Raw genomic sequence first — 22,967 nt, 5'->3', positions numbered from 1 at the left:
TCTAATATAAAAAAAAATAATTGAAAAAGTAAAGCCTTTAGAAACGAATGTTACAAATAGTCTTGATTGAAGGAAATTGCAAAGTAAACATTGACCGTGTAAATCGTAGTGATAACACTAATTAACCCATGATAAAGTGATCAAAGATTAAAGACCATCAAAGGTGTTAATTAGGCCATAAACATGTCACCTAAAGAAAACAGTAACATAAACAAATGCTTTAAATGTATCTTGAAGTGTTCAAAATCAAGCCCAGCATTATTATATCCAATATGTACGAGAACTATGAGGATATAAAATGAACACTTTATCATACTAGCATATCAATACAGGAAATCTGACTTTCGTCAATCAAAAATATTTTTTATGAGAATAAAAAGATCAAAAATTGTACAGTTAAGGTTATTAAAGATTTAATAGGTATAATCCTGCATGCGGTTGTAGTTCTGTGACTGCTATTAAAGTATTCTCAGATTTGGCGTTATTCAATATATTCTCTAGATCATATCAGTAGTCAAACCTACCCATGGGGATCTTTCCATGTCTTAATTTGGACAATGGTTGTTTTATTTCGTTGGACACTTAAATTCGTGGATAAAGTCATCCACGAAAACCACGAAAATTGGTACCCCACGAATAAAAGTACTTTCACAGTATATCAACTATCTTCATTACTGAATTAAAAAAAGAGTCCAAAGATGTTTTGTCAGCTTTTTCCCGTTTTATCCATTTCATACAGTAAGTATGGAGTGAGTCGTGGATGATATTACGACACTCATTCCAATCAATAATTGACGGGGGACGATATTTAGGTCCTTTACTGAGGAATGATTTTAACTCTCGGTCTTGAACGATGTTAAGATCTCCTGTTATAACATGTGAAATGGGTCCATAAATATATTCGGAGGTACTACAATTACATGAAGTAGGTGTATTTTCACTGATATTAACATCTTTACACAGTTGACTATAATTAAACACAAATTTCCGGGTAGATTTCTTGTAAATATAACAAATAAGAGGTAGCCTCAGTATTGTCAAAATATCCAGGAATTTGTTCTTTAACAGAATGATTGTTAAATATACCGGCAATATTTACAAAATCAAAACCTTTATTGACATACTTTATTTTGATAAAATGTTTTTTATGATCTTCAGGGCGATCAATTTTGGGAAAAAGTTTAGAATAACAATATGCCATAATAATTTGAACAATTTCATACTTATGACTGCTTTATGAAATTGTGTTGCAATCCTCCAAAATTTTATTTGTAATGAACAGAGTTTTGTTAACAGATAATGTCTGCCGCTGTTTTTTGATTACGATTTGTCCTACGACCGTGAGAACGGGTTTTACGAACAGTTTTAGAAACTATATCCGAAATGTTAAGGGAATCGGTTTTAGATATATTACCAATTCCCATGATATTATCATTAAGACCGAGAGGGTAGACTGTCTGTAATTTTTTAATCCAATTTAAATCAATTATTTTCCGTGATCGTACAAACTTTGAATGAGATTCACCAGGCTGCTTATTTACTACTTCTAATGTTTATTTTGATTTTTTGATAAATGAGAATATCCACTTTATAAATTTAAATGACATAGATAAAATAACATATACTCAACCCAATTTCACACATTCAGGTAAATAAGCTAGGATCCTTTTTAAAACAATCTATTGAACTGAGGACAGGGGACTCTTTAAATATTTACTTTTATTGTGTATATTAATGATCTTGTTGGTATTTTTTATTTTCATTTTGTTATGTTGTGCCACAACTATAAATATGTAGTTTTATGACAATAAAGATTTGAATTAAAAAAAAATAATATGTAAATCTTTTTCTTTTCTCGCATTTAAATCCTTAAAATAATCGTAAAATTTATTTATATCAATAGGAGATTCTTTTTTAGTGTCTAACAGTTCACGACCTAGGTTATTTTCTAAACCGTTCACACTTTCGCTAGTGACCGTGTCAACTATAGTTCACATGCTGCTGAACACACATGAAACGACAACACGTGTAATCATGTTTCTGTTTTAATAAACAATTATACTCGCTTTATTGTTCGATCTAAATATTTACATATGATACCGGCAAATTAATTCTTATTCTTTAATTCTTATCATGATAAATAATTAAATATCAAAATTAAAGTTAGATAGTTCCCTATGTGACGTAATACAATTATGGCTAATGAGATAACTAAAGCCTGGAGAGATTAACATTTAATTCTCATTACATTTTATTGTATTTTTATTTTTTCACTAAAAGGTTTAATTTTAACACAAATTTAATAGTCGATTTAAAGAAACTTTTCTTTGAAACTAAGGAACTCGTTGTGCATGTGGTATTGAATTCCGAAAAAAGGAGATTGATTTGAAAATATAAAGTACGGAAATTATAAGTGAGACGTAAAAATTTGTTCTAACGTTTTGTACGTCATATATAAATATAAAGTGATAATGGATGAACAAGTGGTGAGAGAGGTAGGTGTTCTTAACAAATAACATAGATATAGATATGAATTTTAGTATTTTAGTTGTCTGTGGCTTTGATCAAGCTGTTAGTAAACGCGAGTACTCTGAGACCTGTACTTAGTGTATTTTGTTGTTGTTAGTGATGCCGGAGGGATGCATATATATACCCTGCCACGTCCGGCCTGTGTTTTTGTTTGATGTTTTTTGCTGCCGTGCATCGACCGGATGAGTTTAGCCTTTTTCGATTGATTTTATTAGTTTTTTTTTTCTCATGTTATATATATAGCATGAGAACAAAAAACTAATATATTTTATATATATATATATGCTGTTACACCACAGTCACAGTCCAGGTTAGGGAGAGGTACTCTATATTCTTATCATTATACAATGTATTTGAATTTCAATTTATTAGTTAACATTATATTTTGACTTGATTTCACTAACTTAATGTGTTCTTGCTCTTTTCCATACAACCATGCATAATATATATAACGAAACAAAGTAGTTTTATTTACGTTTATAGCATCTCGCTTGTGGAAAATACCAATATAGAGGTTCAACATTAATAAACTACAGTTATTGTTATATCGTATGGGAAAAAGCAAGAACACATTAACTAAATAAGTTAAAATAAAAATACACCCCCCCCCCCCCCCAAAAAAAAAGCAAAAGGAAGATCCATTACCCAGGTGCCTGTGTTACCTTTTAAGTAAGGACTTTCCAATTTTATGAAAAAAATATATAAGCCTTTAACGATGGTTTTCGGTTTTTGACTCCATTTAAAAAACAATCATACCGAATTGTGGTGTGAATGAAATGATTTCATTGGTGACTATAATGCTGTTATATATGATGGTCTGATCGGGACCCTTAATTTCTGTTTTCTCTAAAAAAAATTATTTGTCCGTTATTCTCTTATCTTGATAAATTAGCTCCCGATTATCTCTTTTCTTTATATTTTGACTTATTTTCTCTATTCTTGATTTGTTTGCCGATTTTCAGTACGTAGTGTTTGCCCATCATTCTCATTTCAGTAAACCCCTTCCATGCAGATTCGTATAGCTGTTTTACTAATATGGGTCGCGTATACACGAAGAAAGTTTTTGTCTGGAAGCACATGCCAACCGCACAACATTCACCTTTGATAAAAATGCATGTTACTATTTAAATACAATTTACCGATTACTTTATAAATTAATTGATAACTTAATTCGATCATTTGATTTATAGATAAATTAATTGAAGAATTTTTATGCACTTTACCTTGTAACTTAAAAGTTCATTTGCTAGTAAAATATATAGTTTAGAATGAATCTGCTCCTTTTAGCCAAGGAAGCGTACTTTTTTTTGTAAATAAATATGTTGTTTGTTTCTTAATGTCTGGAAAAAATTGTTTCAGATTGCCACTGCAATAGATTGTTTCAATTGATGCATGATGAGTAAAAACATCTTGTCCTTGTGTGTTATTGAATTTCCTATGGATTAATATTCTTTCAGGGTCCCATGGTAAAACGTTCGACCCAAGCTTGCTTTCAGGAATATATTAAAAGAGGGAGGAAAGATACCAAAGGGACAGTCAAACTCATAAATCTAAATAATCTGACAACGCCATGGCTAAAAATGAAAAAGACAAACAGACAAACAATAGTACACATGGCACAACATAGACAACTAAAGAATAAACAACACGAACCCCAAAATGTACAACGTAGTATTTTCATTTTCTAGCACTTGCATGGTCTGTACCTCTGTTGCATGGTGCTGGACTGCTAGTTCCCGATGGTAGTCAGTTCTCTTGGTATATCTTACCCCTTTTCAAGTCAAAGAAACTATTGATTCTGCTATCAGTAAATTAAAAGCATTTTAAATATTATTGATTTACACATATACACATTCACGTTTCTAGAATCCGTTGTATCAATATTATTGGCATTGAACAACGTCATGGTTTTTTTCTGTGACTGTTAGTGACGTCTAAACTCTAAATCAACTAAATGTTTGATGTTAATTGATTGATATTTTAGTCTTGTATACATGATTTTTTATCAGTTATTGGCTACTATGAACTAGTTGAGTAACAGCGAGCACTCTCAGATCTTACATTTATAATATTTCATGACTTTCAGATATGCACTATAAAACCAGTGAATGGATGGCAATACTTAAAGAAAGTGATGAAAAGCAAAATATTGGACGATGAATACGAAAAAAGGCTTTATTGTGAAATGCGGAAGAAAAAAAGGACAAGTAAAATGTCCATGGAAGATCTGTCCAATGAAATCAGTCGTTGCTTGATCAAAAGACCATCTCTTATTCTTAATGAAGAGGATTTCGATAGGAACATCTTCCAGTCTATACAATTAAACACAAATTCAACTGACGAATTTGATCTCTCAGACTTTGAAGGTAAGATCGGACTGAACGCACGAGGTTTTAGACGGGGCCCTGAATCTATCTATTATTTAAATTTGATTTTTTTTAAAGTTTTTATTTAATTTTCCTCCGTCATTATTCTTCCCTTCTCTTTACTTAAGCACCTCAAAATCCTCTTTTCTTTAAATTTTATTATTATTCTCAATTATCTTTGTTTGGTCGTTAGTCTATAGGGCTCACTATTCTCTTTTCTGTAAACCAAGTCCAGTCCCCCGGTAAAGAACTACATATATACATATTTTTAGATATACAAGAAATAAGCTTAGGGATATCTGGTACAATTGACAATGCGATAACTATCTGACACGTGATACAAAATGATGCAGATGTACGTAACTATAGGTTACCATAAGGCCTTCAACAATAAACAATACAAGTACTGTATATGTAACATATAAAAGGCTTCGATATGACAAAATTTACAACAATTTAAACAACAAAACCAATGGTATAATGTATACACAAAACAATACGACACATAGCAACTTGCGACATCATATATAACACTCAGGTACCCTTAACTGCGACAATGATATAAAACCTTTTTTTGCCCACAGAAAATCGTTAAAGCAAAAGGGACCCAATAGTAGGAAAACCATTTTAAAGCATTTTTTTGTAGTTACTTGGAAATGTAAAAATGTATTCAATACGTATATTTTTGGGTTTTCCTTATCGTATTTGATTTTAGCAATGGTAAATGATCCACTATGTATTATGTTTATGGATTGAACAATCTATTTGTAGATGACGAAGACAACAACGAAATCGTTTACACATGTCAAGAACAGTATCTTCGATCGTGCGAGAAATATCACGTGGTTCCGGTCTCAAGATTTTATAGACAGTTAGAAGGAAATTCTGTGATTCTTAAAAACCACCAATTCGGCAAGGGCGAATTTAAAGCTTGTGCAGTTGCCTTAATGGTGAGCTTTTCAGTCTGCATATAGATATTAACCGACTTTGATTTGATACAAATACGTAATATATTATGACATGAATAAAAAAGATTGTTTCTTCTTTCTTCTAATCATTGATTTTCTGTAATTTTCAGCCCATTTTGATCGTTTGATCTCAGTTAAAGATTTTAAATATGTGTAATGGATTTGAATCACTTTAAAGGTCTTTTCCTTATTCAAAATACCTTTCACCACTTAAATCTTATGGAATTTTGTGTGGTAATATATTCATTATTCCTACTTTTAATTTTATTGAAATAAAACACTTTAAACGTTAATTGAATTGTTTTACAGTGTAACGGGACAGTGACCAAACTTGATATTGAAGGCGGTCAAATTGGAGCCGTCGGAATGTCGCACCTGTCTGATCTGTTATATCATACTGATTTATTAGTAGAACTAGTGAGTATTTCATGATTTATTAGTAGATCTAGTGAGTATTTGTTGATTTATTAGTCGAACTAGTGAGTATTTTATGATTTATTAGTAGAACTAGTGGGTATTTAATGATTTATTAGTAGAACTATTGAGTATTTTATGATTTATCATTAGAACTTGTGGAGTATTTTATGAACTATTAGTTGACCAAGTGAGCACTTTATGATTTATTTGTATAACTAGTGAGTATTTCATGAGTTATTAGTAGAACCAGTGATCTTTTTTAAAGATTTATTATTAGAACTAGTGAGTTTTTTTAAGATTTATTAGTAAAACTATTGAGTGTTTTATGATTTATTAGTAGAACTAGTGAGTGTTTTATGATTTATTAGTAGAAACAATTAGTATGTTATGATTTATTAGTATAACTAGTGAGTATTTTATGATTAATAAGTAAAACTTGTGAGTATTTTACATTCAAGCTAAGTGTGTAATAGTTTTCTTAAATGAAAGCATTGACACAAGTAGTACCAACTAAAATCTAGCAAGGTCATCAAATAGAAGATCCGAGTAATATTGGCAACGATAGGACAATAATGGTCAAGGCATGTCATTTTTGGTCCAGAATGTAAGTGAAAACAAGGCGATGATAGTCTAGTGATGCTGATTCGGACAACGCGATGCTTGTCAAAACATCTTAGCGATATTGGCCTAGCTCCTACGAGTGCAATTTTAGTGAAATCAGAGCGGTGTATGCCTAGCTTTGACAAGACCAAAGTTATAGTCAAAACAGGTGACGTTAACTAGCTTTGGCGAAGAAAGGAGAAAAATGACCCAAAGAATACAGAGCTGAATAATTCCAAACTCCCACACCCAAAATCACCTTTATACAGTCCATAGTACAATGAGATATTTACAATTAAGTTTTATCAAATAAAGCCGTTGTCGTGATGTTATGGTTTTTGATTTCCCCATTGGTATAAATAAATTTGGTGTTTTTACTGTCTTCTGATTGGTTAAAATTATTAGTTTTACTTTCAATGTTGTCAATTTTGATGGCGACACGCCCACTCTGACGTTGTGTATTCATACGCCAACATGTGTGTACGTTGTTAATATACATAATATAAAAAGTTCTCTGAGCCTTATTTTTGATAGAAATTTATTTATAATGAATGGCAATAATTTATTTTGATTTTGTTGAACCATAAAACTAATTTTTGACTCTTCACATTTTACATAATCCGCTTCGCGGATTATTCAATGTGAAGAGTCAAAAATTAGTTTTATGGTTCAATAAATTCAAAATAGATAATAGCCATTCATTAAATATTCCCCTTTTTTATTAACATTTTATATTGTATGAAAGATTGACACACCATAGTTCTTTTATTAACCTATTGAAAAGAAAATTATTATACTCAGAACCAATCTATTGTTTATTTTCAGAACCTTACAAAGAATGATGTTGGTAGAAAAGGGTTGATATTACTTGCAGAAGCCATTGATAAAAATCTAAAGCTAAAAGAACTTAATTTATCAGGTAAATAATTCAAGTCAAACTTTACTTACAAGAATAATTCTAAGATAAAACACAAGCCGATTAACTAGCAAATGAAATAATAGTACGAATACAAGTTGTATCAAAATTTTGTTAGTCAGCGGTCTAGACATCTAGAAAGGTGTTTAACTTTAGTATTCCCAATCTTAACACTTGTCGCTTTTTAGCAAAGGGTCAAGTGAGCTTTTCTCATCACTTGGCATCCGTCGACGTTCGCCGTCGTCGTCGTTAACTTTTACAAAAAATTTCTCCTCTAAAAACTACTGGGCCAAATTTAACCAAACTTGGCCACAATCATCATTTGGGGTATCTAATTTAAAAAAAAGTCATATGACCCGGCCAACCAACCAAAATGGCTGCCATGGCTAAAAATAGAACAATGAGGTAAAATGTAGATTTTGGCCTATATCTTTGAAACCAAAGCATTTGGAAAAAGTCTGACTGATGTAAAATTGTTTATCATGTCAAGGTCTATCTGTCCTGAAATTTTCAGACAAATCGGACAACCCAGTTGTTGTGTTGCTACCCCTGAATTTGTAATTTTAAGGAAATTTTGCAGTTTTTGTTATTATCTTGAATATCATTATAGATAGCGATAAACTGTTAACATCAATAAAGTTCATTTAAGTAAGATCTACAAATAAGTCAAATGACCAAAATAATGGTATACTGTAGTACGACGCTAGATTAAAACTGACGTGGAAAGGTAACACCCGGCCACCGAAAGCTTCATTTTAATGAAGCCCAGGTGGTCGTGTGGTCTAGCGAGACGGTTACAGTGCAGGCGATTTGCTGTCACGATATCTCAGTAGCATGGGTTCGAATCCCGGCGAGGGAAGAACAAAAAATTTTGTAAAGCAAATTTACAGATCTAACATTGTTAGGTTGATGTTTAGACGAGTTATATATATATATATATATATATATATAAGTACGTCTGAGTCAGTGACAACCCTACAACAGATGTATCCATCGGATCGCCATCAATGATGGTGATACATGGCTGTGTACATCATTGATGGCGATCCGATGGATACATCTGTTGTAGGGTTGTCACTGACTCAGACGTACTTATAAATATAATTATTTTCTGTGACTGTATCTTACATTAATTTGTAGGATCCTTTACTATAGATAATTTAGCTGATCTGTAACAATAACATCTTCATGTCTTATATATCATGTACTGCAGTACGCCGCTAGATTAAAACTGACGTGGAAAGGTAACACACGGCCAGCGAAAGCTCTTTTTTTTAAAGAGCCCAGGTGGTCGTGTGGTCTAGCGGGACGGCTGCAGTGCAGGCGATTTGGTGTCACGATATCACAGTAGCATGGGTTCGAATCCCGGCGAGGGAAGAACCAAAAATTTGCGAAAGCAAATTTACAGATCTAACATTGTTGGGTTGATGTTTAGACGAGTTGTATACATATATATATACCAAAAATTTTAACATTGTTGGGTTGATGTTTAGACGAGTTGTATACATATATATATATATATATATTAGACGAGTTGTATATATATATATATATATATATATATATATTAGACGAGTTGTATACATGTATATATATATATATATATATGTATACAACTCGTCTAAACATCACCGGCCGTGTGTTACCTTTCATGGCCGTGTGTTACCTTTCCACGTCAGTTTTAATCTAGCGGCGTACTGCAGTACATGATATATAAGGCATGAAGATGTTATTGTTACAGATCAGCTAAATTATCTATAGTAAAGGATCCTACAAATTAATGTAAGATACAGTCACAGAAAATAATTATATTTATAAGTACGTCTGAGTCAGTGACAACCCTACAACAGATGTATCCATCGGATCGCCATCAATGATGGTGATACATGGCTGTGTACATAATGTATATACAACTCGTCTAAACATCAACCCAACAATGTTAGATCTGTAAATTTGCTTTCGCAAATTTTTGATTCTTCCCTCGCCGGGATTCGAACCCATGCTACTGTGATATCGTGACACCAAATCGCCTGCACTGCAGCCGTCCCGCTAGACCACACGACCACCTGGGCTCTCATTAAAAAGAGCTTTCGCTGGCCGTGTGTTACCTTTCCACGTCAGTTTTAATCTAGCGGCGTACTGCAGTACATGATATATAAGGCATGAAGATGTTATTGTTACAGATCAGCTAAATTATCTATAGTAAAGGATCCTACAAATTAATGTAAGATACAGTCACAGAAAATAATTATATTTATAAGTACGTCTGAGTCAGTGACAACCCTACAACAGATGTATCCATCGGATCGCCATCAATGATGGTGATACATGGCTGTTTACATAATGTATATACAACTCGTCTAAACATCAACCCAACAATGTTAGATCTGTAAATTTGCTTTCGCAAATTTTTGGTTCTTCCCTCGCCGGGATTCGAACCCATGCTACTGTGATATCGTGACACCAAATCGCCTGCACTGCAGCCGTCCCGCTAGACCACACGACCACCTGGGCTCTCATTAAAAAGAGCTTTCGCTGGCCGTGTGTTACCTTTCCACGTCAGTTTTAATCTAGCGGCGTACTGCAGTACATGATATATAAGGCATGAAGATGTTATTGTTACAGATCAGCTAAATTATCTATAGTAAAGGATCCCACAAATTAATGTAAGATACAGTCACAGAAAATAATTATATTTATAAGTACGTCTGAGTCAGTGACAACCCTACAACAGATGTATCCATCGGATCGCCATCAATGATGGTGATACATGGCTGTGTACATAATGTATATACAATTCGTCTAAACATCAACCCAACAATGTTAGATCTGTAAATTTGCTTTCGCAAATTTTTGGTTCTTCCCTCGCCGGGATTCGAACCCATGCTACTGTGATATCGTGACACCAAATCGCCTGCACTGCAGCCGTCCCGCTAGACCACACGACCACCTGGGCTCTCATTAAAAACAGCTTTCGCTGGCCGTGTGTTACCTTGATAACCCTTACGGGCACCTGATGAAATGCCCGTTTTTATCAGCTCACCTGAACAAAAGGGTCAAGTAATCTTTTCCCACCAATTTGCAGACGAATCAGACTTCCCGTTGTTGGGATGCTGCCCCTGAATTGGTAATTCTAATGATCATTTTCAGTTATTGGTTGTTATCTTGAATATTATAATCTATAGAGAGATATAAACTGTAGCAGCAAAAATGTTTAGCCAAGTAAGATCTACAAATAAGTAAAATGACCAAAATTGTCAATTAACCCATTAAGGAGTCATTGCCCTTTAAAGTCATTTCTGCAATTAAGTAAATATTTGAAATCTTTTACAAAAATCTTCTCCTCTTAGTCTACTTAGCCAAAAAAAAAATATTTCGTAATTACGCGATAATCATCCCGTAATTACGAGATGAAAAAACTTCTTATCTCGTAATAACGCGATAGTGTTCTCGCAATAACGCGATCGTTTTCTCGCAATTATGCGATAGTTTTCTCGTAATTACGAGATATTTTTTTTTTAACCCTTTCGTAAAAAAGTGGAAGTCCAACAAATATAATTATTTATGCTTCTTACAAATGATTTGTTTTCAATTCTCCTATTTTTTTTTTACAGATAACAATATAAATGGCGATGATTGTGATATAGTTAGACAGATAATGGAGGTAACATATAGTTAAAATTGACACTCGTTTACTACATTCGGCACACCTCGGCAGATTTTACATCTGATTTGTCGTAACCACAATCCCCTCCTCTTTCTTTTAATTGAGACTTATCACTATAAATGTGTTCTTACCACGAATAATTATAACATAATCAGTATTTTACTAACTAATTCTTTTGTGTTCCAGTTCTTCGAAATCTTTTGCACCCAATTATTTTCTATTTTTTACATCTTTTGCTCATTTTTCTCTATTCATTTTTTCCCCATTATTCTCCTAACCTGACTCTCATGCAGTTTAAGTTGCTCGGAACTGAAACGTTGGCAGGAGTCTTGTCATTACCTTTCTCTTTCATGTAAATAAATTTCATGATAATTAAAAGAATATCTACAATTTATTATTTTTATGTTTTTTATGATTAGGGCGACAACATGCTACAGTCATTGAATCTAAGTCACAACATAATTTGCATCTTAGGCGGACAACATATTGCAAGAGGATTAGGTAAGACTATCTTCGCTTTCCATGGTCACGATCCGGATCCCAACTGTTCACTTGAAAAAGAGACGAGTAGATCGTAACCATTGACTACCAAAGATTTGGGCAATACTGTTGTTGAGAATATTCAAAATATGGAGTTATACTTCAAAATCACATTAAAAAATAGCTAACTGTATGCACTGGATTGAAAAAAAAATCTTATCAATTATTTGTTCTTAGATCTGAAAAAGTGAACCAAAAGACACCCAAAACCGATCCTAAGTGATTTTACTTTAAAGCAACCTGAACCTGGAACACGAATAGATGTTTCTTCAAAATAACTTTTTATCTAGCTTACGTATGATTTTGTTTTGGTGTGTGGGTTGAGGGCTGTTCATTTTTTCTTCTTGCTTGATATGAAATCATTTGAATACACATGGTATCCACTAAATTTTACCAAATTAGAGTAATACACTTCAGTGTGTATAAAAGAAAACAATCTACTAGTGTCTATTTTTTTTGAACAGCGAAAAATGACGGATTAAAAGTTCTGAATCTAAGTTGGAACAGGATATCAGGGAATGGAGCGGCTGCTATTGGCTATGCTTTGGCTAAAAACAGTGACCTCGAAGTTCTAAATGTATCCTGGAACGGCTTCGAACATGGCGGAGCACATGCGTTAGCTCATGGCTTAAGTCAAAACACGTGTTTAAAGGAGTTGGATGTTAGTTCAAATAGAATCGGCCAATCAGGAATGGCAAAATTAATGAAAGGTGTAAAGGAAAACACGACCCTTGAAGCTCTGAAGGTAAGTCAAATTTTAGTCAACCTTAAAGTTGTTTGTTACGTTTTTTACTGATTCATGTGAGTCTGAATGAAATGTTTTCATTTCTGCAATCGTTTTGTATGATATGTTTATCTGTGTTTTTTTTTTTAATTTTTTGCCCGTTATGTTCTGTTCTTTATTTTCAAGCGTCCAGTTTATATTATCTATTGTTTAATTTTTGGCCTTTTTTTCTTAGTTCTTTATTTTTGGGCCCTTGATTCTGTTTTTTTTTCTTCCCCATTATTCTCTATTCTGTAAAACCCATCCATGATACCCTCATTCCTCTATCAATATTTCACTAAATATATGCAGAATAAATTACTGAATTCTTCATTGGAGTAATTCCAAGCTCCTTGCAACTAAATTACAGTATATAACAAGATATAAGAAGATGTTGTATGAGTGGCAATGAAACAAATTTCAATTATAATAACAATCCTAAATAAGTAAACCATTATAGGTAAACATCGAACAGCAAGCCATAAAGGGCCCCCAAAATGGCGAGTCGGTAAAACCATTCAAACAGGAAACCAACAATCTAATCTATATAAAAAACGAGAAACACTGACAAGCACTGAACATAAGGTTCTTGACTCAGGACATGGGCATACAAGTGCTGCGGGTTCAACGTTTTATCTTGCGCCAACCTTCACCCTAACCTGCGACAATGGTGTAACGATATGACATAAGAACACCATAAAACATTAATTGAAAAAGGCTCAATTCATCAAAGTATGAATACTACTTATTAGACGAACGTTAGACCATGAAAACCAAATTACCAAAGAGTAAAATTATAAACCACAGAAAAAGATGATAAAGCAAAAACCAGTAAGAAATATTTTGACAAACAACCAGTCATTTCTGTACCAATCGAAAGAGCGTGTTAAGAAGAATCTTTAACGTGCAAAGAGCGTGATATTCCCTGAACACAAATAAAATGAGTTTATTAGTTATACTACTGGCCGAGAAAGCCTTTAGGAGTAAAGGTTTATATACGGTCTTCACCACGGAGCTTTAGCTTACACCGAACAGCAAGCTACCGGTATATAGGGGTCCAAAAAATTGCTAGAGTATTACCATTTAAACTGCATGAAAAACCAACGATCTAATCTATTAAAAAAAAAACGAGAAACGAGAAACAATTATGAACCATATCAACAAACAACAACTACTGAACATCAGGTATCAATTGGCAACCACTACATTGCAATGGTATTTGATAGTTACCAACACTTATCCCTAGCCTGGAATTCTGGCTCACTTCTCCACAGTAGACGAAGTACCGGTATAATGTTGAGTCAGGATGCAAGGCTCAGCTCACTAGGCGTATCTAGGATGTCATGTAGCATATAATAAAAAAAACACTACTGAAAGCATTAATGACGCACGTAAGCAGTCTATAATATCAGATTATTACATGGCATTTTTCATATCGCATGTATTATCAGCCCTAGGTTCAATATGATCCCAAGAGCCGCATGGCTCGAGGGCTGATATTGACCGAGGGCTGATAATATATGAGATATGAAAAGTGACATGTTATGATCTTTTTATCATATGCTTCAACAATGGAGAAAATAGCAGATTCATATATTGTTCCCAAATAGAAGTTCACAGATTGAAAAGTTTATGGACGTCGGACACACATTTAGTACATTCGATATCAAATCTTTCTACCATATGCCTCAACAGAGGAGAAAACAATTTTAATATGGACGACTCGACAAACCAAAAAACTTTCTAAATTATTTTTGAAACTTATAAAGAATGCATTTATTTAATAATTTGTTTGTTTGTTTGTTTTTTTATTTATTTATTTTTTTATTTTTTTTTTTTTTATTTTACACAATGTACTTTTCAGTATCTAAATAATTGTTTTGTACACTATTTGGTAATGTTTTTCACTGAAAACGTAGCATTGAGGTGTATTTTCCGGAATTTGCCGAGTATCACCGGAATGCCATGTGATAACGTTACGGAAAGGCATGTGATAACAATCGAAGCATGTGATAAACTTTTCGTATCAGCCCGCTAAGCACCAATTCGAAAAATATGAAATTTACGTTAATTTAATGCTATTATCATACAGTAAAAATCATATGTTATTTAGTCTAAGTATATGATAAAAAAGATTATCATATAAAAATGTGCAGCTAAATCTAGTCTATAATGATAAATAAAATTATCTATATGCATTTCTTGTTCATATTTTGACAGATAGCAGACAACTCTATTATAACATCAGACACATTTCTGGTCTTGTTGACACTAGAAAAGCACGAACAGCTATCCTACTTGGATTTTGGCGTAAGTTTTCATTTTTATGGTAAGGTTTTGGAATGTGTGTCAGATGTTAGGGTTCCTTGGTTTTTTTCCTGCGATACAGGGTCAAATTGTTTGCCCATAACACCCATTTTTCTGTTTCGAAAGCTAATAAGAGATTTTTACCAAAGTTTAAGCAGATTTTAAATTCCTTTTCCCTTATTTTGAGACCCAAATAATATCAATGCAAATAAGGTTCTAATTCACCCTTTTCCCCGCCATTTTTTTAAACTAAAAAAATAACAACATTAACATATCTGATTTTGATAAATAGCTCGAAATATGTGAGTTACACATTAGATAAAACAAAACAAACAAAATAATAAACTTACCAATCAAAAAACATAATGCAGGAGTACCCCCCCCCCCTTACAATGAACAAACAGAAACATACTAACGAACACACATGTGCACAAAACCGTTGTATTTTTTTCTCTTTCTTGTTGATTTTTCCTTTTTTTAAATAAAATTTGTGTGAATACGTGTTATTCATCAAATTCTTTATCTCAGAATCAACCAGTCACTGATGAGTTTGAAGAAAAAGTCTCCGAAATCCAAAAAGTGAAAAACATTGTCGTCAAATATGGTAAAATTATCCGTAACCCAAATCCGAGAAAAACAGGTGGAGATGACAGAATGTATATCAGCGGCGATCCACTACTGGTTCTGCTTGAATTCACCAGGATGAAGAAAATACATATATTGGACATGTTCCGAACATTCGATACAGATGGAAGCCATTCTATATCATGGGAGGAATTCGGACAGGGAATAGAGGTTCGTTTATATTACATGTAGCTCTAGACTACATGGGTTTCTGTAGGACCGAACTACTCATTTTTAAAAACTCCAAAAACAGCAGCCACATTGCTACGCGATGAGGTTACTACTGTTATTTGGAGTTCTTTGTGTCTGTTTTTCAGATCTTGTTGGTTTTTTTTAAATGTACTGTTAACGAAAGAAGAAACTAAATTGTGTAAAGAAACTTAAACGGTTGTCAATATAAAGATGTGGTATGATTTTTCGTACGGATGTGAATAGTAAATCCCAAATCGACAGAAACAAGTGCATGTGACTGTACGACCTTCTTAATTTCACAATATTGCCAATTTTGCAAACAACAAAGTTGAGTTTACAGATATCTGAAAAAAAGTTTCATTAAGGATGTTTATTGAAGCAATTTCACCAAGTTGACAGACTTATATATAACAAAAGCATATAAAACTAAAAATACGACTAATGTTCGTCCTTAAACAAGTAAATTGAGGCCGCGTGATATTACAAGATTTCCCTATGTAACCTATTATATCGAATATCCTAAAATTATTTACTCAACAATATAAAAAAAGAAGATGTGGTATGATTGCCAATAAGACAACTCCCCACAAGAGACTAAAATGACACAGAAATTAACAACTATTGGTCACCGTACGGCATTCAACAATGAGCAAAGCCCATACTGCATAGTCAGCTCTAAAATTCACAGTTATAGTCCAATGGGGTGGAAGGCATACATAAACCAACACTGAAATAGGTTAACAGTACATAATAAAAAAAAACAACATAAAAGAACAAAACATTGTATAAGTATCTGCATATACTGACTCAGTCATTGTCAGTGAGTGTGTGAAAAACACACTTGAAAAGGTGATCTTACTTTTGTCTTAATATTTTTCATCAATAAGATTTTCGCTCTTTACAGCACAACAAATTACCGATTAGACCATCAGACATAGACAAGATTATACAGCGTATTGATATCAATATGGATGGACAGGTGGATTTCAGGTTGGTAAATGCTTGAAGCACTCAACAGCTTTTTAGAAAGCTAAAACTTTTGTTCAGATCTTGTATGTTGGACTGCATTGGGTTGGATGGGAGGTCTTCATATCTTTGATTTTAAGGTCATTTGCATCTAAATAAAATTGGCCCATTAATGTTTTTTTTTACAATTTTTCTCTATTCTCTATAATTTTGGCCTATAATTATCTTATCTGTAAATCCACATATATAACATGGCGGAAACATACATTTGATCTCCAATATAACAACGAGGCACCACACTTCTTAAATGAATTAATTTGAGAGTATCATTTGCTCTTGGAGTAGCTGGTCTTTTTTCATAGATCATTTGGTTTTATAACATGGAATTCATGTATTTTTACAAAATTCTTAAAAATCATTGGCAGTTATATGTTATTAAGTGATGGTGTATATATATGTATTTATACTGTAATGAGCACTTAGAAACATGTTCATCTTTGCCCCTCTCTTATTTATCAACATGAATTGACGCGAAATCATATGTTCAAGTTTTGAATGCCCTTCGATATCTTCCTCCTCTTTTGAACATGTACCTACGGCAGATGCGGATTAAGGATGGGTCCGAGTGCCCTTCTGGTGGAAAAATTTGGTTGATTATTTAGGAAATCACTGAAGCACGACTGGAGCGGAACCCCTTTTAATCAGTCAATGGCTCCCTCTAATAATTCTGGATCCACCACTGCTACCGGATTTGAAAAGGAAAATCAGAATCAAACATTTTTTTAGAGTTGATTAATTTTCATGAAATTTCTTTCTTCTTTCAGTGAGCTGGTTATTGCCCATAAAGAACATACAAAGAAAGTAGAGAAGTTCACTGCCAGAGGAGAGGATGCATTCCAGAGGAGTGAAATTGGAATAATAAACGAACGGTTGAGGAAGTGGTTTGCAGATTCTTTTATGAGAGAAAAATCTTCTACTGAGGCTGTTTCTTAAAATTTCAGATTACAAACGGGAATACATGAAATTTCGTACATGTTCATCAACAGCAGATACAATTAAGTTTTTAAAGTATCAGATTCATATTTCGCTATACTTTTATTCTTACAAAGACAATGGTGCTATTGCATTCGTAGATAAATATCATGAAACTATTTGTTACATCTCAATATGTATTTATTTATAAAAAATGAAATCTTTGTGCTGTTTCATTTCGCAGACTTTCATACTATTTACCAGTCAATATTTTCAGAAGACTATTACCCTGTTCAATAGTTTTACAATCATATTTCCCAAACTTTTTCATATTTATTTTTCACCAAGATCAAGTCATTGACATTTCGCTTCGCTTGAACCTTTTCTCGTCGTGATGTAAAACACTGAAAATGTAAAGGTTGAGAAACATTACCCCCCCCCTCTAAAAAAACAACAACCCACAAACAAACAAACAAAACAAAACAACCTGGGTTGAAGTAAGGTGCTCCGAAAGTAACACCCATCATGTAATACTTGTTAATGTGCATAATGATATAAGGATATCAGAACTGTACACATTGTCTTTGTTCAATACTGTAACATTGTCTTTGTTCCATACTGTGACATTGTCATGTTTAATACTGTGACATTGTCTTTTTTCAGTACTGTGACATTGCCTTTGTTCAATACTGTGACATTGTGACATTGCCTTTGTTCAATACTGTGACATTGTGACATTTCCTTTGTTCAATACTGTGACATTGTGACATTGCCTTTGTTCAATACTGTGACATTGTGACATTGCCTTTGTTCAATACTGTGACATTGTGACATAACCTTTGTTAAATACTGTGACGTTGTGACATTGCCTTTGTTCAATACTGTGACATTGTGACATTGCCTTTGTTCAATACTGTGACATTGTGACATTGACTTTGTTCAATACTGTGACATTGTGACATTGCCTTTGTTCAATACTGTGTCATTGTGACATTGCCTTTGTTCAATAATGTTTCATTGTGACATTGCCTTTGTTCAATACTGTGACATTGTGACATTTCCTTTGTTCAATACTGTGACATTGTGACATTTCCTTTGTTCAATACTGTGACATTGTGACATTGCCTTTGTTCAATATTGTGACATTGTGACATTGCCTTTGTTCAAAACTGTGACATTGTGACATTGCCTTTGTTCAATACTGTGACAATGTGACATTTCCTTTGTTCAATACTGTGACATTGTGACATTGCCTTTGTTCAATACTGTGTCATTGTGACATTGCCTTTGTTCAATTCTGTGACATTGTGACATTGCCTTTGTTCAATACTGTGACATTGTGACATTTCCTTTTTTCAATACTGTGACATTGTGACATTGCCTTTGTTCAATACTATGACATTGTGAAATTGCCTTTGTTCAATACTGTGTCATTGTGACATTGCCTTTGTTCAATACTGTGACATTGTGACATTGCCTTTGTTCAATACTGTGACATTGTGACATTGCCTTTGTTCAATACTGTGACATTGTGACATTGCCTTTGTTCAATACTGTGACATTGTGACATTGCCTTTTTTCAATACTGTGACAGTGTGACATTTCCTTTGTTCAATACTGTGACATTGTGACATTGCCTTTGTTCAATACTGTGACATTGTGACATGCCTTTGTTCAATACTGTGACATTGTGACATTGCCTTTGTTCAATACTGTGACATTGTGACATTGCCTTTGTTCAATACTGTGACATTGCCTTTGTTCAATACTGTGTCATTGTGACATTGACTTTGTTCAATACTGTGACATAATGTGTGTTAAATACTGTGACATTGTGACATTGTCTTTGTTCAGTACTGTAACAATGTTTTGTTCAGTACTGTGACATTGCCTTTGTTCAATACTGTGACATTGTGACATTTCCTTTGTTCAATACTGTGACATTGTGACATTGCCTTTGTTCAATACTGTGACATTCTGACATTGCCTTTGTTCAATACTGTCACATTGTGACATTGTCTTTGTTCAATACTGTGACATTGTGGCATTGCCTTTGTTCAATACTGTGACATTGTGACATTGCCTTTGTTCAATACTGTGACATTGTGACATTGCCTTTGTTCAATACTGGACATTGTGACATTTCCTTTGTTCAATACTGTGACATTGTGACATTTCCTTTGTTCAATACTGTGTCATTGTGACATTGCCTTTGTTCATTACTGTGACATTGTGACATTTCCTTTGTTCAATACTGTGACATTGTGACATTGCCTTTGTTCAATACTGTGACATTGTGACATTGCTTTGTTCAATACTGTGACATTGTGACATTGCCTTTGTTCAATACTGTGACATTGTGACATTGCCTTTGTTCAATACTGTGACATTGTGACATTGCCTTTGTTCAATTCTGTGACATTGTGATATTGCCTTTGTTCAATACTGTGTCATTGTGACATTTCCTTTGATCAATACTGTGACATTGTGACATGCCTTTGTTCAAAACTGTGACATTGTGACATTGCCTTTGTTCAATACTGTGACATTGTGACATTGCCTTTGTTCAATAATGTGACATTGTGACATTGCCTTTGTTCAATACTGTGACATAATGTTTGTTAAATACTGTGACATTGTCTTTGTTCCCGACTGTAACATTACCTTTGTTTAGTACAATGGTGGTTTTTTTCAGTACTGTGAATTTAGTGTTTACTTATTGGTTTAGAAATACTGCCACCAGGTCCAACAAATTTGCAAAAAATAGAGATTTTCAACAATTAATGCTGGAGAAAAGTCTATCGCCTCTCCAAACACGGTCCAGCTATTTGAATCATATCGGGTTTATTTCCAACCAAACCATCAGTTGAAACAAAATGTCTAACTCTTTTCAAAAAAATTTGCAGACAACTTGACAACTCTATGATGAAACAACTCGCATATAGACAATTGCATATCAAATTAAACATCAGTAGCAGTTACCAAAACTAGGGGCTCTAAAGAGCCTGTGTCGCTCACCTTGGTCTATGTGAATATCAAACAAAGAACACAGATGGATTCATGACAAAATTGTGTTTTGGTGATGGTGATGTGTTTGTACATCTTACTTTACTGAACATTCTTGCTGCTAACAATTATTTCTATCTATATTGAACTTGGCCCAGTAGTTTCAGTGGAAAATGTTCGTAAAAATTAAATTTTTTTATGAAAATTGTTAAAAATTGACTATAAAGGGCAATAACTCCTAAAGGGGTCAACTGACCATTTCGGTCATTTTGACTTATTTGTAAATCTTACTATGCTGACCATTATTGCAGTTAACAGTTTATCTCTATCTATAATAATATTCAAGGTAATAACCAAAAACAGCAAAATTTTTCTAAAGTTACCAATTCAGAGGCAGCAACCCAACAGCGGAATGTCCGATTCATCTGAAAATTTCAGGGCAGATAGATCTTGACCTCATAAACAATTGTACTCATGTCAGATTTGCTCTAAATGCTTTGGTTTTTGAGTTATAAGCCAAAAACTGCATTTTACCCCTATGTTTTATTTTTAGCCATGGCGGCCATCATGGTTGGTTGGCCGGGTCAATCAACATATTTTTTTAAACAAGATACCCAAAAGATGATTGTGGCTAAGTTTGGATTAATTTGGCCCATTAGTTTCAGAGGAGAAGATTTTTGTAAAAGATTACTAAGATTTACGAAAAATTGTTAAAAATTGACTATAAAGGGCAATAACTCCTAAAGGGGTCAACTGACCATTTCGGTCATGTTGACTTATATGTAAATCTTACTATGCTGAACATTATTGCAGTTTACAGTTTATCTTTATCTATAATAATATTCAAGGTAATAACCAAAAACAGCAAAATTTCCTTAAAATTACCAATTCAGGGGCAGCAACCCAACAACGGGTTGTCTGATTCATCTGAAAATTTCAGGGCAGATAGATCTTCACCTGATAAACAATTTTACTACATGTCAGATTTGCTCTTAATGCTTTGGTTTTTGAGTTATAAGCCAAAAACTGTATTTTACTCCTATGTTCTATTTTTAGCCATGGCGGCCAGCCGGGTCAAGCCACACATTTTTAAAACTAGACACCCCAAAGATGATTGTGGCCAAGTTTGGATTAATTTGGCCAAGTAGTTTCAGAGAAGAAAATTTTTGTAAAAGATTACTAAGATTTACGAAAAATGGTTAAAAATTGACTATAAAGGGCAATAACTTCTAAAGGGGTCAACTGACAATTTCGGTCATGGTGACTTATTTGTAAATCTTACTTTGCTGAACATTATTGCAGTTTACAGTTTATCTCTATCTTTAACAATATTCAAGATAATAACCAAAAAAAAGCAAAATTTCCTTAAAATTAGCAATTCAGGGGGCAGCAACCCAACAACGGGTTGTCTGATTCATCTGAAAATTTCAGGGCAGATAGATTTTGACCTGATCAACAATTTTTCCCATGTCAGATTTGCTCCAAATGCTTTGGTTTTTGAGTTATAAGCCAAAAACTGCATTTTACCCTTGTGTTCTATTTTTAGCCATGGCGGCCATCTTGGTTGGTTGGCCGGGTCAAGCCACACATTTTTTAAACTAGATACCCCAATAATGATTGTGGCCAAGTTTGGTTAAATTTGGTCCAGTAGTTTCAGAGGAGAAGATTCTTGTAAAAGTTAACAGACGACGCCGGACGACGACGCACGACGGACGCAAAGTGATGAGAAAAGCTCACTTGGCCCTTAGGGCCAGGTGACCTAAAAACTAATATGGAATTTGTGACATCTTTCAATTTCAAGATTATACACTAAAATAACATGATTGGAAACATTATTATCTAAAAGAGGGACGAAAGATACCAAAGGGACTGTCAAACTCTAAAATAAACTGACAACGCCATGGCTAAAAATGAAAAAGACAAACAGACAAACAATAGTACAAATGACACAACATAGAAAACTAAAGAATAAACAACACGAACCCCACCAAAAAACTAGGGGTGATCTCAGGTGCTCCGGAAGGGTAAGCAGATCACTGTGATGCATTACAAGAAATTAGCATCCAATAATCGATCTGAAATATGACAACAATCCATCAAATAAAAAGCCAATCCAAAACAAGATCTGTTCATC

At 33.6% G+C, this 22,967-nt stretch overlaps 1 protein-coding gene across 1 annotated transcript; it reads left to right on the top strand.

Annotated features, from left to right (window-relative positions):
* The first annotated feature begins 2,375 nt into the window (after positions 1–2,375).
* LOC143042638 (uncharacterized) lies at positions 2,376–18,051 on the top strand. Its single transcript, XM_076215046.1, has 12 exons — positions 2,376–2,495; positions 4,616–4,895; positions 5,667–5,845; positions 6,173–6,280; positions 7,706–7,799; positions 11,411–11,460; positions 11,883–11,964; positions 12,468–12,748; positions 14,987–15,076; positions 15,602–15,868; positions 16,794–16,879; positions 17,680–18,051. Exons 1-12 carry the CDS (start codon positions 2,472–2,474, stop codon positions 17,846–17,848), a joined length of 1,710 nt encoding a protein of 569 aa, XP_076071161.1. The 5' UTR covers positions 2,376–2,471; the 3' UTR covers positions 17,849–18,051.
* The last annotated feature ends 4,916 nt before the right edge of the window (positions 18,052–22,967 follow it).

This window comes from Mytilus galloprovincialis, chromosome 8 (assembly GCF_965363235.1).
Source record: "Mytilus galloprovincialis chromosome 8, xbMytGall1.hap1.1, whole genome shotgun sequence".
Classification (NCBI taxonomy): Eukaryota; Metazoa; Mollusca; class Bivalvia; order Mytilida; family Mytilidae; genus Mytilus; species Mytilus galloprovincialis.
This window is presented reverse-complemented; position numbering and strand designations above follow the sequence as displayed.